The sequence below is a fragment of the Takifugu flavidus genome, chromosome 20, assembly GCF_003711565.1.
Source record: "Takifugu flavidus isolate HTHZ2018 chromosome 20, ASM371156v2, whole genome shotgun sequence".
Taxonomy (NCBI): Eukaryota; Metazoa; Chordata; class Actinopteri; order Tetraodontiformes; family Tetraodontidae; genus Takifugu; species Takifugu flavidus.
This window is the reverse complement of record NC_079539.1, coordinates 10,601,705-10,616,540: the sequence shown is the minus strand read 5'-3', so window position 1 is coordinate 10,616,540 and position 14,836 is coordinate 10,601,705. Positions and strand designations below refer to the sequence as shown.

General features: G+C 47.0%; 1 protein-coding gene across 5 annotated transcripts in view; it reads right to left on the bottom strand.

Annotated features, from left to right (window-relative positions):
• sptan1 (spectrin alpha, non-erythrocytic 1) overlaps window positions 1–14,836 on the bottom strand; it is a 25,040-nt gene extending 10,204 nt beyond the window's left edge. For 2 of the 5 annotated variants that reach the window (XM_057019446.1, XM_057019447.1), the window contains exons 1-34: window positions 14,560–14,836; window positions 10,981–11,029; window positions 10,631–10,869; window positions 10,401–10,526; window positions 9,902–10,042; window positions 9,390–9,670; window positions 9,107–9,251; window positions 8,868–9,022; window positions 8,609–8,744; window positions 8,415–8,516; window positions 8,168–8,305; window positions 7,960–8,070; window positions 7,773–7,850; window positions 7,497–7,652; window positions 7,200–7,404; window positions 6,829–7,010; window positions 6,024–6,267; window positions 5,788–5,910; window positions 5,343–5,560; window positions 5,128–5,220; window positions 4,856–4,990; window positions 4,134–4,282; window positions 3,858–3,914; window positions 2,706–2,904; window positions 2,351–2,455; window positions 2,226–2,258; window positions 2,104–2,139; window positions 1,749–1,796; window positions 1,279–1,370; window positions 1,001–1,145; window positions 741–922; window positions 526–625; window positions 244–441; window positions 21–167 (exon numbers count right to left, since the gene is read on the bottom strand). In XM_057019446.1, the coding sequence (XP_056875426.1) occupies window positions 21–167; window positions 244–441; window positions 526–625; window positions 741–922; window positions 1,001–1,145; window positions 1,279–1,370; window positions 1,749–1,796; window positions 2,104–2,139; window positions 2,226–2,258; window positions 2,351–2,455; window positions 2,706–2,904; window positions 3,858–3,914; window positions 4,134–4,282; window positions 4,856–4,990; window positions 5,128–5,220; window positions 5,343–5,560; window positions 5,788–5,910; window positions 6,024–6,267; window positions 6,829–7,010; window positions 7,200–7,404; window positions 7,497–7,652; window positions 7,773–7,850; window positions 7,960–8,070; window positions 8,168–8,305; window positions 8,415–8,516; window positions 8,609–8,744; window positions 8,868–9,022; window positions 9,107–9,251; window positions 9,390–9,670; window positions 9,902–10,042; window positions 10,401–10,526; window positions 10,631–10,867 (4,497 nt within the window). In that variant the 5' untranslated portion in view covers window positions 10,868–10,869; window positions 10,981–11,029; window positions 14,560–14,836. The remainder of the gene's footprint in view (window positions 1–20; window positions 168–243; window positions 442–525; window positions 626–740; window positions 923–1,000; window positions 1,146–1,278; window positions 1,371–1,748; window positions 1,797–2,103; window positions 2,140–2,225; window positions 2,259–2,350; window positions 2,456–2,705; window positions 2,905–3,857; window positions 3,915–4,133; window positions 4,283–4,855; window positions 4,991–5,127; window positions 5,221–5,342; window positions 5,561–5,787; window positions 5,911–6,023; window positions 6,268–6,828; window positions 7,011–7,199; window positions 7,405–7,496; window positions 7,653–7,772; window positions 7,851–7,959; window positions 8,071–8,167; window positions 8,306–8,414; window positions 8,517–8,608; window positions 8,745–8,867; window positions 9,023–9,106; window positions 9,252–9,389; window positions 9,671–9,901; window positions 10,043–10,400; window positions 10,527–10,630; window positions 10,870–10,980; window positions 11,030–14,559) is intronic. The other 3 variants (XM_057019449.1, XM_057019450.1, XM_057019448.1) reach the window with 2 other exon arrangements.

The following is a 14,836-nucleotide window of genomic DNA, read 5'->3' as shown; positions in this document are numbered from 1 at the left end:
GACTGACAAGATTCCCTCACCTGCACATTAATGGCCTTGTCAAAATCTTCATGTTTCTTGATCAGAGCCTCCACGCTGTCCAAAGAGTCACCCTTGTCATCACTGGCGAGGAAGGCTTCCCGCGCCGCCATCCAGTTCTCCGCCTGCTCACAGTCTCTGCTGAAGAGCTGCAAATGTGGGTCAGCCTGCTGTCAGCACCAACACACAATCTTTCATATCTCTTTCACAGCTGAACGCTGCTACCTGGAGCTCAAGGCACTGATCCAACATCATGCGGCGTTGCACCCAGGCCTTCTCCAGGTCAGTGCGTTCATGGTCCAGGGCGTCCAGTTTCTGCTGGATCTCAGGGCTAGCATAGTGGCCGCGTACCAGCAACTGCTGACCAAACTGTTCAAAAGCCTGAAAGGTTCCTGCCCGAGCGTCGATCTCTGTCCGGTGTTCCTGGAAGAAGAAAGAAAAAATAAATAAATGTCCGAGTGTGTTTGTATGTGTAAATGGTAACACGGACACACAATGACTGAATACCTGGTGTCTTTCCAGAAGCGCCTCTGCTCCAGTCACATCTTTAGCCAGCTCCTCCGAGGACACCAGCCCTCTTATGCCGTTAATCCAGGACATCAAATCTCTGAGAAAGTTAATTTAACATTAAACAAAAATACTAGACTTATGGACACCAAAATGGTGAGAGACATACTTGTGTCCATCTGCTCATTCATACTGTAAGTGTACTTATTTATTACCTGAAGTCAGACAGGAAGCGCTGCAGGTCATGAGAGTTCGCAAGCTTGTCTTTGCGCTGATCAGCCCGACCCACCAAGCTGCTCCAGGCAGTGTTCAGCTCAATACACTTCTCCTTAATATCATCCACAGCCTCAGGGTGGGACTGAATCAAACGCTCAGCCATCTCCCCCAGAGAGTTGACCTGGGCAGGGATGAAGAAACAAGCAAAACATTAAAATCACAAAGAAAGCAAAGCTTGAGTGGAGCAAAGATGAAATACCTTATCTCCCAGAGCTGCCAGGTCTCTCTCAAAGCCTTCATGTTTGCGCTGCAGCGCCTGAACACTGGCCAAGTCATGACCGTAGTTGTCAGTGTTGAGGGCCTGGTTTTTTTCTTCAATCCATTCTTTGGTTTCATCAGCATCTCTGAGGACACAAATGAGAAAATAGTGTTTTAAACTGATCTCAAGTGCAAACGTATGGCCCAGACAACACTGGGCTGGTAACACCCAGCTAAATAACTGATGCCACAGCCATTGAACATGTGAATCTTCCATACCTGTGGAAGCGCTGCACCTCATGAGCGCTGCCCAGCATGTGGCTCCTCTCTTCAGCAAGCTGCTGCAGGGAACGCCAACGATTATTCAGCTCCTACACACAGTCAGCAAGACGTGATCAGTGGAGGTATTAAATCAGGATCAGTACAGGTAGTTAAGTTTCTGATGAATTGTCTGAATTTATGTACAGGTAGTTCCATCAAAGAATCAAATCATGTTAAAACAACAAATTTAAATTCAGCTAAAGACAGTTTCTATTCAAACAACTCAGATCTAATCATGCAAACAAGGCAAAGACAAGCAGAGGAATATGTTCATGGTGGAGTGTGTGTGAGAGAGAGAGACTCAACATGCCAAAGATCACTTCTACTGCACTGAATAAAGTGAAGTCTCTATGTTAAGCTGTATTCTTTCTCTTCTAATATGGTCATGTCTGCTCAGACTGAGGCCGAGGTGGCCCTCATCATCTTACCTTGATGGTATTAAAGTTAGCCGTTGTCTGAACAGCTAAGCGGATGTTCTGGAGTAAAAGGTAAAGAAGGGGGACACCACACCAGTCACAGGTTAGAAAACCCAGTAATCCTTAGTCTCAGTCAGAATCAATCAGAGCATAATTAGCATAGCAACCATGGCTAGCAGAACCACCAAAGAGACCAGGACCATTTAAGACTCGAGAAAGCATGAGACACCAATCGCATGGCTGGAAGATGATTAAGGGCATGATTGAAGCCACACTAGCATCCAACATGTACCTCACTCAACTTGCTTAAGACCAAACAAAATGATGGTTAAATGCAGGTGATAATACAGATAAAGGGAGAACAAACCTTCCACGGAGATGCAGTTTTAGAGTCCGCTTCATCCTGTTGAAGAAAAAGATCACTCTGAAGAACTTCACCAAATACATCAAGCAAGTCAAATGTGTTTGAAAGAGGAAAAACATCGACACCTTGCCAGGAGCAGCACCAAGTACCTCCTGCTGCTGTAAAGTCAGAAGAACAAAACAAGATGAATGTTCTGCAGCAGCTGCTGCTTAAATATGTTGAAAACTGGGTCCTGAAAGCAGTCAGGTACCTGAGCCTGAACCATGGGCGTCTCTTCAGCCATGAGACCTTCAGACTCCAGCTCAGCTGCCACTTTGTTGATGTCCCTCAGACGAGACTCATTGGCTTTTAGATCCTGAACACAAGAACATCATTTCCACCATCAAGACACAGAGTGAAATATCTGTTTATCTGCAGCTGAAAGGCTGTGAGGTTGTTCTTAGAATAAACACTGAAGGACTTTAGCAGACCTTTGACAACATTGTGTAGTTAATGGTTGAGTGAAAAGCTCTAGCTAAAACGTGACCTTAACAGGAAGAGCGATGCTGCTGCACACATGATGCATTACGCTGCACAGAAACTGCTTGTTTTAAAACTGAGTTCACCTTCTGGAAGTCATCAAACTTCTTCTGCAGGACCTCCACCTGCTCCAGATCAGATCCGACCTCTTCGTTGGTGAGGGTGCTCTCCTTTTCATGGATCCACTGCTGCAGCTCGTTGGCCTCACGGAACAACATGAACTTCTTGCAGCTCTTCTCTAGCATGTCCTTGCGCTTCTCTCCCAGCTCCAGCAGATTGGAATACCTAGAACAGTTGCCAAGAGAGGACTGAATGAGGGATGGGTGACTAATAGCCCCCACTGGTGATGAGCAGGATGAGGATGACGAGGAGGGAGAATCTGTTTGAAAGGAACTGATTATTTCTTGTGGCCATGGCTTTTGTTGGACAAACAGAATGGACAGAGCCATCCAGCAGCTCGCAAATCATACTGGCAGCAAACTGCTTTTGCAACCAATTCTGAGTCGAGAGGATTCTATCCAAGAAAAATTATGTGTCATTTCCAGCTGTGTTTAGCTGACAGCTCAACAAAGGGCTTAAACATGTGCATCTCTCCCTGACTGAGTGCATCTATAGATGCATCCTCTCAGTTCAGAAAACACCAATAAAAGGTGGTAATAACAATGTTGCAGTGACCACATGAACTAGAACATATATGTTTACATGGCTTCGTGCTGAATCAGCAGTTGAAAGCTGCATGTAGCTGAACCAGTGACTGAAGAGCAGCCGCTCCTATTACAGCTGTTAAATAATGATGCACCGCAAGAGAGGTAGATAAAGCACTAATGATATCTGAAAATCATAGGAGGCAAACGAATATTATGACTGGACAATGATGATAATTACAGACCTTCACATATTCAAAACGGGCAGATTAGGGCTCACTTGTAACTGTAACTACTCGGGTCTTCATACATGTTCTAAAAAGCACCAGAGTGCAGATAGAATGTCTGTCCAGAAGGAAAAAAATCTTGTGAATAAAACAACTCAAATGAAAAAAATGACAAATGAAAATGGGAAGTGAACCATCAAAGCCACCAATGGGAAGCAGAGGGTGTAGAAGGTCAGGCTCTTCTAACCCAGTGCTGACTAGAGGGTCACATAAACACAACAGAAGAGGGTTTGGGGTAGCGATGGATGGAAAACTGTTGAGCATCACAACCACAAGAAGACGCAGAGGAACACTTGGTCCTACTCACAGCTCTTCAACCTGCTTCATGCGCACAGAAACGCTGCAGGCCTCCTTGGTGACAAGCCTGCTCGGTGGCAAGTCAAGACAAAAGTGCAGCAAAACAATGTCAGGTTACAATCAATGCTGGTAAATATGATCCAGAGGCAACATCATTAGATTTAAAATGAGTTCACGAAGAGAGGACAGAGCACAGAAGACACACGTCACACCAACAGCTCGATAAGTCTAGTAAGGAAAAGGAAACGAGCCAGTACCCCACACTAAAAAGGAAAGACTTTCTTACTGGTTCTCAATTTGATCCTGACGCAGTGCAATGCTGCCATGCTCGTCCAGGAGATTCTCCCTAGAAGAGGACTGGTTGGGGTCCAACTTCTTCACATAAGCAGCAGGAACAAAGCCCTGGCGGTCATTCACCTCCACCTTCCACCAATCCTACAAGAAAGCGCCAGATACAAACAAGTAAACTGGAGAAAATAAGCAGCTGCTTGAGCCTCCCCACAAGGACTAGAGAAGGTGTCTAAACTAGAGCTTTTTAACATGGCCGGGCTGCTGCCCCGAGGTCGGGGTATTGACCCAAGGCCAGAGCTGCGGCAGATGTGTTTAACACTGACTGGAAATATCAACATCAAGACTTTGGATTTTGCCAGAGGAGTCGTCCTGGTGCTGATATACTAGGCTGTAGTTTTTGCTCCTGAACACATGCCATCCAGGGTGTCCGGAGAGATCTGCCCATCAAACTTTCAACAACATGGAACAACTATAGAGTGCATCCAGCACCACCAGTGTTGTTAATATATTTGAGATTTCAGCATGAAAAGTGTTCAGGAAGGTAACTGAAAACAAAATGATTCCAAATTTATGGGCAACAATCTATCTAGTGACTTTCTTTTGGATTTAACTAAAATAATTATGCCACTTTACCGGGTAATATTACTAAGAGTTTCTCCCACTCAAGGCATTTTGAATGCTGGGCATGAGTGTATTCGCCCCTGCACGTGTTTGTACCTTGTTAGTGCTGTTGAGCAGCGTGAGGATGTCTCCCTTCTTCATGGTTACTTCACGTGGACTCTTCTCCTGATAGTCATACAAGGCAAGGACCAGCTCTTTCCCAGTCTCATCATCAGTTGGTGCCACTTGTTGCTGTTCAATGAGAGTCACTTCATCTTAGACAGTCTGCCAAACATCTGACTACACTTAGCCGACAGTCGGATTAAAGTCTGCCGACAGTCCTGAGACGATTGAATAGCTGCTCAAAAGAGGAGGGACTCGGGTCTTACCCTGCAGGACTGGGCCTGCTCCTTCAGGCCCTGGATGCTGCTGCCGTAGGCACTCAGGTCAGACATCAGGGCCTCGTGTTTCTTAAGAAGCGCCTGTTAAAGAGAACTGGGTGAAGCTGCATTTGTCACGGAGACATTAACCAAAACGATGGAAGCTGACTGAAAGATAAAGACGCGTTTCAGTGTCCAACAGAAAACACTTTGCCTGCATTCACCTCAGCAGAGTCCTCATCTTTGCCATAGTCTGGGCTGCCAACAATAGGCTCCTTCTCCCTCATCCAGGATTCCGCCTCATTGGCATCAGCAAAGTACTGCTGGGCCTGCAAAGAGTCCTCTAGATCCTGTTTCCTCTGGGAAGCCTTCAGCTTCAGTGTGTCCCAACGTCCATGTACTTCAGTCAGCTTAACTTTCACATCCTCTCCTGCAAAGTGTCCTGAGATGACAGAAAGAAAGATGCTACCAGAATACTACCAAATACCAAATCTATACCAAAAACCATGCAAGAGGCAGTTGGATAGGGCAGTAAATGTTTGACGAGAGTCCTGACACATGCCCACTCATCACTTTCTTAAATAGCTTGATCATTGCACCAATTTACAATGAGCTCCAAACTCAAGGAAGAAATGAGACAGAAAATACTAAAACAAACCAAATGTATACCTTCTTCCACCATTGCTTCTCCTTTCTGAGTGACAGCCTTGATACGGGGCTCGTGACCAACGATTTCAGCCTGCAGGGCCTGGTGCTTCTTCAGGAGGTTCTGGACACCGATCAAATCTTTGCCTTCAAAAATACCAAACAGAAATCAGTAAGGAGGCACAAACAGGTAGTCTCACCTGATTAAAGCATAGCCATGAATTAAAGTAAAAGACTTTGGTGAGAGGATGGGGTCTCACCTCTGTTGGTAGAGGCAGCAAGAGGCTCTTTCTCCCGGATCCAAGTCTCCTCGTCCTCCACGTCTCTGAAGAGCTGCTGCAGCCTCAGGGAGTCCGACAGCTTCTGCTTGCGCATGGCCATGGGCTCACGCAGCGCTTCGTAACGCACCACTAAAGCCTCCTGCTTCTTGCGGATGTTGTCAGCGTCAAAGTGTCCGGCCTCTTGGAACTGGCGGGCCTGGATGGTTATGCCATCGATGCGATCCTTGGAGAGGAACATTTACATCGTGAGGACAAACTGGTGTATGAATACATAAAGTTGTTGGTGCCCTTCGGTTATGGAACGAAAAATACAAAAGTAGGAAAAAATAAAACTCAGGGCTGTCAAAGCCGTTCATGAATAAGTGTGTGTCATTGACACCTTTACCTGTATTTCATGCAAAACACATCTGATGTCCAGGTGTCACAAAGAATTTAAAAACCTAATGCTTCAGATGCAAGCTGTAACCTTTGTGCCCTCTGGAGTCCTTGACGGCAGGTTTTGTGACCCTCTGGTCAAAGTGTCTCAGCTAGACAAAAAGCAACACTCTGCCTCTTGACTGTCCCGCCTCAACCTTCCAGAGGCCGATATGCTGCTTTAAGGTGTGTCTGGAGTCACTAATGCCAGCACTGCCACACCACCCACACCAGGAGGGAAATCGTGGGATTCTGACTCACTGGGTTCATTTGGAATAAAGCAAGGTCGTGTTTTCAGTCAGTCACTACTGATCGTTTCTCTGGCCTGTGTGTGTGTGTGTGTGCGCGCGCGCGCACATTGTGTTGCTACCTGGTGTGCAGCCACATCAGCCTCCAGCAGAGCGTGCTTCTTCTGCAGGTTTTGAACACTGGTCAGGTCCTTGCCATAGTCGTCTGATGCCAGGTGACCCTCGACCTCATACAGCCACAGCTCAATGTCTTCTACGTTCCTGTTGAACTGCTGCTGCTGGTTGGCCTCGCGAAGCTTGATCCCTTTACAAGAATGTCACATCTCAGGCAATTTGAAGAGTTTTTTTGTGTGAATTTATGGAAAATGTAAATGTAAACTAGGCATAGGTGTTACTAATGATAAATAAATTGGTTCTTTTTAACTCCTCATGTTTAACTCCAATGTCTGCACAGTTCATAAGCTGCTCCACGGTATATGTGCATGGCCGGTACCTTTGAGCTCCGTGGCCTCCAGGAGTTTCTTCCACTGAGAGCTGACCTCTTCCATTCGCCGTGCAACCTCACTGGAAGCATAATGTTTCCTCTCCAGTAACTCTTGCCCAGACTTCTGCAGGGCATCTATGCGACTCTGGTTAGCTGACAGCTCTGCTTCAAACGCCTGGTGTTTCTGCACCTTACCCTGCAGGTTGGAGGGGTCCTGTTGGCCAAAGTACACCAGAACCACTGATCAAAACATCTAAAAAAACAACAAAAAAGGACAAATCTTACAACAAATGTCTGATAAAGTACTTTGTAAGCCTCATCTGTAGCCGTCTTCATCTTCTCATTAATCCAGCTCTTCAGCTCATCCGAGTCCCTGAAGAACTGCTGCAGATGAAACGAATCCTCCAGGGCAGCGCGGCGGGATTGAGCGCGCTCATGCAAGGCATTACGGCGGCTCAGCAGCTACAAATGAGCAACAAAGTCAAAGTTTCATTCTAAAATGCTGCCAACTGCTTTGACATTCAGGGTTTGTGTTTAGGAAGGCTGTTATGATAAAGTTAAGGGGGTTTAAGGATCACTTACTGCATCTCTGCGAGTAGCCACGTCCTCTTTAGCATAGTGATTGTTCTGTATCAGTTTAGTAGCAAATTCATCCAGGGCCTTCAATGGTACAAGAACATAAATTTAAAGCAGCTTTTACGGACATATCATTAAAAAAATACACATTAAATTTGGTGTTTGAACTTCTTGACTAGAATGGGTGACTTACAGTGATCTTCTCTTCTTGAGCACTGAGGGACTTCTCAAAGTCCTCATGTTTCTTCAGCAGTGCCTCTACGCTGTCCAGGGAGTCTCCAAGGTCTTCATTCAGCAGGAAAGCCTGTACAATTCACACCAAAGCCAAATGAATCCTAATCCCAGTTTGGCCATGAAAGGCAGTTTCTGTTGACTCAGAAAGCTGTGGTGTGTCAGCCCACCTCCTGTTTACTCATCCAGTTGTCCACCTGCTCAGTGTCCCTGTAGAAGAGCTGCAGGTCCATGCACTGTTCGTACTGCTGCCGCCGCACCTCCCACAAGTTCAACAGAGACTCCTTCTCATTAGAGAGGATACTCAGCTGCAAACACATCAAAACGCCATGAACATTGACATCGTGGCAGCGTATTGACAGCACAGTTTAATTTTATGAAATGGATGGTGAAATGACGGTCTAGAAGCAATCCCACCTTTTCCTTAACCTCATCAGATGCATAATGTCCCGTGTTGAGCAGAGCCTGGCCGGCTTCATCAGTGACTCTAAAACTGTCCTCATGGGCATCGATCTCTCCCTTGGAGAAAAGGAAACATTTAACAATATTCAGTGGTTCTTTGACAAAAAATCCTCATCAGGGCTCCAACATGTGGTTAGAGAAGTTTTTACCTTGTGTTCCTGATGGCGATCTAGCAGAGCCTCAGCTCCAGCCACGTCATTGGCCAGTTCATCAGCATTGATCAGGGCCTGCATCTCTGTCACCCAGCTGGTCAGATCCCTGAAGTCAGCAGTGAAGCGCTGCAGCCTGATGGGGCGAGAGGACCTCTGTGACCACACACTCATACAGGGGACTTGTATCTGCATATTTGATGCATCTCTGATCCACACTACAACGATCCTCGGCATCAATTTGTTTCTGCTATTTTACCGGTAGGAGTCATTCAGGCGAGCATGGCGTTCAGCTGCGAGAGTGCGAATCTGCTCCCAGTTGGTCACAAGTTCATCTTTCTTCAGCAGGATCTGTGAGGCGTTCTGTGGATGTGTCTCTTGCAGACGTTCTGCATCACCGCCAAGTGTGTTAACCTGGTTTAGCAGAAGACCAGAACACCCTTACAAATTGCTGTGACAGTTCAGTAACATGTAGATATCTATAAGGAAGCTCCTTACCTTATCTTCAAGGGCAGCCAGATCTCTTTCCAGACCCTCGTGTTTGCGAAGGAGAGCCTGAACACTGGCCAGGTCACGACCAAAGTCATCGGAGGCCATTAGCTGCTCCTTTTCCTTGATCCAGCTGATAGTCTCATCCACATCCCTGCAGGTTCAACCACACATGCCCGAGTTATCAAGGCAGCAAAGAAGTCTTTCACGTTATTAGAATTACAGTGTGTCTATAGAGCTTTACACAAACAGGGTCAATTCAAGCTATGGTTAGATGAATGAAGCTCTCCACCTGTTGAATCGTTGCACTTCTGCAGCACCAAACAGCCGGCCCTGCCTCTGCTGGGCCAGGCCCTTCAGGCGCTGCCAGGCAGCGTTCACCTCATCCTGCTTACGGACTATGAGCTCAACCTCTGGGTGGGATTCCTGGGTCAGCTTGGCTGCTAGTTGGTTGACCTCATTAACACGCTCCTCATGAGCAGCAAGATCTGCCTGGAACTCTTCAAATTTCTTCTGCAGGAGTTCCACATGCTCCAAGTCCTGGCCCAGCTCTTCAGATGTTGCCATGGCCTCCTACAGGTCAAATGCATCAACAGGTTTGAAGGAGGTATCAGGGACGCACTGCTAACATTTACAACTCAACCATATCTTTACTCTCCCCTCCCCAGAAGGCAGAGTCTCCACCACTGGACTAGTGTGGTGGAATTAAATGTAGCAACGTCTCTGAGTTCTCATTTGTAGGACAAAGCAAACAAAAGCTGCAGGATGTTCAGGTGTTTTCTAGTTTGTGACTTTCACCCTGACCTTGTCACTGATCCAGTCCATGGCATCTTCACACTCACGCAGGTACTGGACCAGTTTCTGGGCCTGCAGAAGACGCATTCCTTTCTCTTTTGTCTTCTGAAGCAGGAGGTCCCACAGTCGATGCAACTCCTCCAGACGAGTCTATTTGACAGGGAAAAGTTGAATCAATCACTCCTGATGTCGTGGAGCTCTTTCATGTGAACACTGTGAGCATATATAGAACCACGCATCATTAGCACACTAACTGGCTAATACAACAGTGGGAGAAAAAGAGAAGGACAGAGCTGAAATGAGAAGAATCTCACAGCACGTATAGAAAAATGGCATCCACTGCAACTCAGCACCAACATGTATGTACTCAGCCATGTTGACACTGGTAACTATGGGTCTCTGTTGAGTCCGATACGGCGTGTAGGACTGAATCAAATTTATCAGGTCAGCAACTGGCAGGTTATTCAGTCAGCATGAGGTGAGGACAGCGCACGTGCGTGTATCTTACCCGAATGATCTCAGAAGCAAAGTGACCCTCACTGATCATCAAGTTTCCAATTTCATCCAGCTTGATAATAGTACCGGCATTGGCCTGGACCTCAGCCTCAAAGGCCTGATGTTTCTGCAGCTTGCCCTGTTTGACAGACACCAAAAACATTGATGCGGTGAGAAGGTCTATCAGTTCATATCCCAGGTATACCGGCACAAACCCAACAACGGTTGACTTAAGCTAAGAACCTGGAGATTAGAGGGGTCTTTGTAGTTCTCATCAGAGGCAATTTGGAGTTTCTCCTGGATCCACTTTTCCAACTCCTCGGCATCACGACGAAAGCACTGGAAGCGGAAGGAATCCTCCAGCTTCTGTCGACGCATGATAGACAGCTCCTTGAAGCGCCGGTAGCGGTCCAGGACCTGCTGACGACGGTCCTGGATGTCTTCAGCCGTCTCCAGCACTTTGACTCCTGTTGTATCCATTTCTAAACACATGGCACAGAGAGGGTCTTCAGTGGATTTTGGAGTTGCACCATTTCCATTTAAACAACAGCCCAGCAACAACATAACTTTAATTTGTTTGGGAGCACATTTACCGTCTTATTGGGAAACTTCACACAGATCCGATAGCTTTCTTTGGATGACCTAAAAGAGGAACACAAACAGTCACGGCCGTGGGCTCTTTCCAACCACGCGCTCAACACATGCTGGGAAAGCCGTTCTCAAAGCAAGCAGAGTCGGGGGCAGCAGCTGAAACACTGAGATGCCACAGAGGGGTGGGGACGGAAATTCCACATGCAAGCAAAGAGTACCGTAGCCAGGCCTGGCGAAACAATGGGATGGCTGCAGTCAGCTCCCTCCAATTGAAAACACTCCCCAGACACACAACCAGCATGTTTAAAGGCTTTCCTTTGCCAATATCATCAGAATTAGGACCTGCAGAGATTATAAACTGACACCAGGATTAGAAACTCCAGAGCGTCTGAATAAAGTGGTGAAAATGCCCCAGATACTAATGGGAAATATCCTCTCTGGTTCAGTCTAAATGCTGTAAAAACGGGTCAGATATGAATTCTTTCAGTGCTGTGTCATTTTTCTTACTTTTTTAACATTCCGATATAGTGAGCGCAGGAGTCAAGCTCAGCCCAGTCTAACGTGAAACAGGCTTAGTGGAGGGTGTGGACGGGTTCAGGGCTGGGGACTTTTGCTGATGGACACGGGACAAATGAATAGATGCGGCTCCAATCAGTGGGAGGATTACTGGAGTCAGCAGCGGGCCTCTCCGAGCAGAGCCAGAGCGCTGCAAACATCCCACACAACAGGCAGTTTACTGCGAGCAGATTATGGGATGTCTCTGAAAAGACTGACAATCAACACCCATCCCCCGCGTCCACACTCGCCCCAGTTTATAGCAAGTTTAAACCAACCAGGTCATGTGACACCAACCTGCACAATGAACTGCTGCCTTGTTCATTTATTTATAAAAGCTCCTTTACTGATTGCACAGACGCTACCAGACCCACTTTGGCAAGGCGGCCATCTTATGGGCTGCTAAACCAAGCCCCGTACAGCTTTTGTTAAATTAGCCAAATACCAGGGACGCCATTAGAGCTGAACCACACAAGCCTGCGATCACTGATACAAGAGGCCCGCGCCTCTATCAGGAGGCAACAGCGCTTTGCTTCCTTCAGTAGACGCCCACACACCTCGTCCATCTACCCACTCACGTCGGAAGTTTGAAATGTAATGAGTAGCATCTTCCCAAACGGCATTAACCACGTGGACGCGGAACAGTTTTCTACAATGAAGCAGGAAAAGTCTTTAGATCCGTAACAACAGCCGTCCAGTATCTTCATGAAAGTGTCCCCATTATGATGCAGGATAACAGGCTTTACACAAAAGGTTTTCTGGAGCCGCTCACCAATTAGCAATAACCAATCATGTGAGGAAGCAACACATCTGTTTAAATTAATAGTTTCTTGATTGCATACCCTTGTGTTCTGTTTATGGAGTATCAGTCAAATATTCATTTTTTAGTCAATCTTTTGCCCCAAACTGACTGACAAGAAAAGGTTGAACACCAATGGCACCCAGAGGAAATTCACAACTGGCCAGATATAAGCGCAAAATTCAATCCACAGAAGCAGAAGAAGAACTCGATGCAGTGGCCGACTTGAGCTGCACGCCATTTCCCCGGTGGCCACTCGTGGTACTGCAGAAAACTCCCATACAGCCCAAAGCGAAGCCTCTGTTGACAGGACACCTCCAGCTACTAATGTGCAACTGCTACTCTTTGGATTAGGCCATAGAGTTTTTAACAAGGGCACGTGCAGAGTTCAAACCATCAAATCAGTCTGAAAGCCACATTTAAGCCCTGGAGGATTGTCCGACCTAAAAATGGGAGCAGTTACATGTGTGTTGGAGCCATCACTAGTCAGAGGGAAGACGAGACGGAGAAGTGAAGTCTTCTGCAGCACAAACAGACGCAGTGTTCCTGCAGTGACTCTGCTAAACAGAGCAGCCCAGCCCAAGAAGCTCCTCTGTCCTGGAGCTCCTGCCCCCACCCACCCAGCAGAACATCACTGCTGTCTCAGCACGCTCTGCTTCAGACCGGACTGAAGCTGCACAGAGATGCAAACACAGAAACATGCACAAGTCCTGCCCAAAAGCATGAATAAGATCAGATCATCACCAGGGCCCCCTGAAATGACTGTAGAAAATATCAATGAGAATGATCTTAACCGAAACTCTCACAAACAGACTCTCTAAACACAAAGTAGACATGCGTTAGAGTGACGACAGGCTGAAGAGTTGGTCCAACAGAAAGCCTTAAAGCCCAGGAGGAGCCAAGAAAACCCAGGCCTCATTTCTATTCTGGGTCACCCCAAACTTACAGTTGCACCAATGAAGAGATGCTCTGCAGCTGCTGCAGGTTTTTACAAGCATTGTAGAAAGGAAGTTTAGGAGATTTAACAAATGGAGGTTCTGTAATGTTCTAAGCCATCCAGCAGCAACAGTTATTGACTGCATTGTCCACGTGATCCGAGCAGTTCTAGCATCAGGGATCCTTCGGATCTTCTGCTGAAAAGCTTCCCACAGTGGAGGTGGGGTCAGCAGCAGCGACAGGAAGGCAGCATGAAGTCACATCAGAAGAGGCGCTGGGAACATCCGTGCTCTCAGCGTCTGAAGAGAAGGACCCAGCACAAAAACCTAGGGCCCCGGCCCAGCGTCCTGCTGGGAGGCTGCTCATGCTGCCAGTAGAGGAGGCTCAAATGATACAATGGAGACATTCAGGAAAATGAAAGCTGTATTTGCTAAGATTATCTGATGGGCTGCACATTTTAATGAAAGCCAATGACAGACCAGGAGAGGCTACAGTTTGATTGGTGTCCTTTAGGATGTTATCAATGTAGTCTTTTATTAGTGTCACGACCTTATACCCCCCCAACCAGGACAGCAGCCATCAAATCATTTCCAACAAGTACACAGAACGTGAATGTCCCTGATTCACCATCATCTCACATTTAACATCCTTTTAAAATGCGTCATTTCAATAAAAGTGCAGAACTTTGGACCGGCCTCCTCTAACTAGGCCGCCTGGCTAACCAGTAGCTCCGCAATGTTCTGGTAGAAAGGCAGCAAGTCATGTAGAAGAACATCGTTTAGAACTGAAGCAGCAGCAGCAGCAGCAGCAGACAGACAGACAGACAGACAGACAGGCGGGCCGACCGACCGACCGACAGGAGCATATGTCCGGGGCTGGGCGTCTCCCTGTAGCCATGGCCGACTGGCTAGTGTTGCTATAATGTCGGACTTTGCTCAGTGTTCCTCAACAATTTGTTCAAAACTCGACGTAAAATCGCCGGAAGCTTCGCCGCTGTTAGAATTCCCTGCAGATTTCTGCGACACGCGCGGCGGCGATAAAAACAGGCTAGGCTAACGAGAGCTAACATGACGCCCACCCAGACGGACCCATTTAGCCGTGGTTTTACCAAAAGAACATAAATGTGAATTTAAGGTTTATTATAAAGCCCAGTTTATGAAAGAAATTTCGTGCAACTCCACAGCATTAAGCAGCGATCTGGTGGCCAGGGCACATTAACTGAATTAAGGATGAAAGCGGGATTACAGTCTGCAATGAAACATCGGCAGGACCACATCGAAGGTCGTCTTACCTTATCCGCTGGCCAATGAGCTTTAAAAGCAGAGGTTGTGTCTCAAAATGACCGCAGAGGAAGGATGGAAGTCCGCTCACAACAATGGCTGCTCCCTTTTAACCGAAGGTGACGTCATATTCTGCAGATATACGGAAAGACACGAGATGGCCGGAAATACCCGAATACTATCAGCGTTTTGTTGTGAAGACTCGGGAGTCCTCGGCAGCAGTCACGTGATCCCGCTGGACTCGTTGGGTTCTCATCTGCCAGGACCTTCTAGACAGGACAGTCGTTG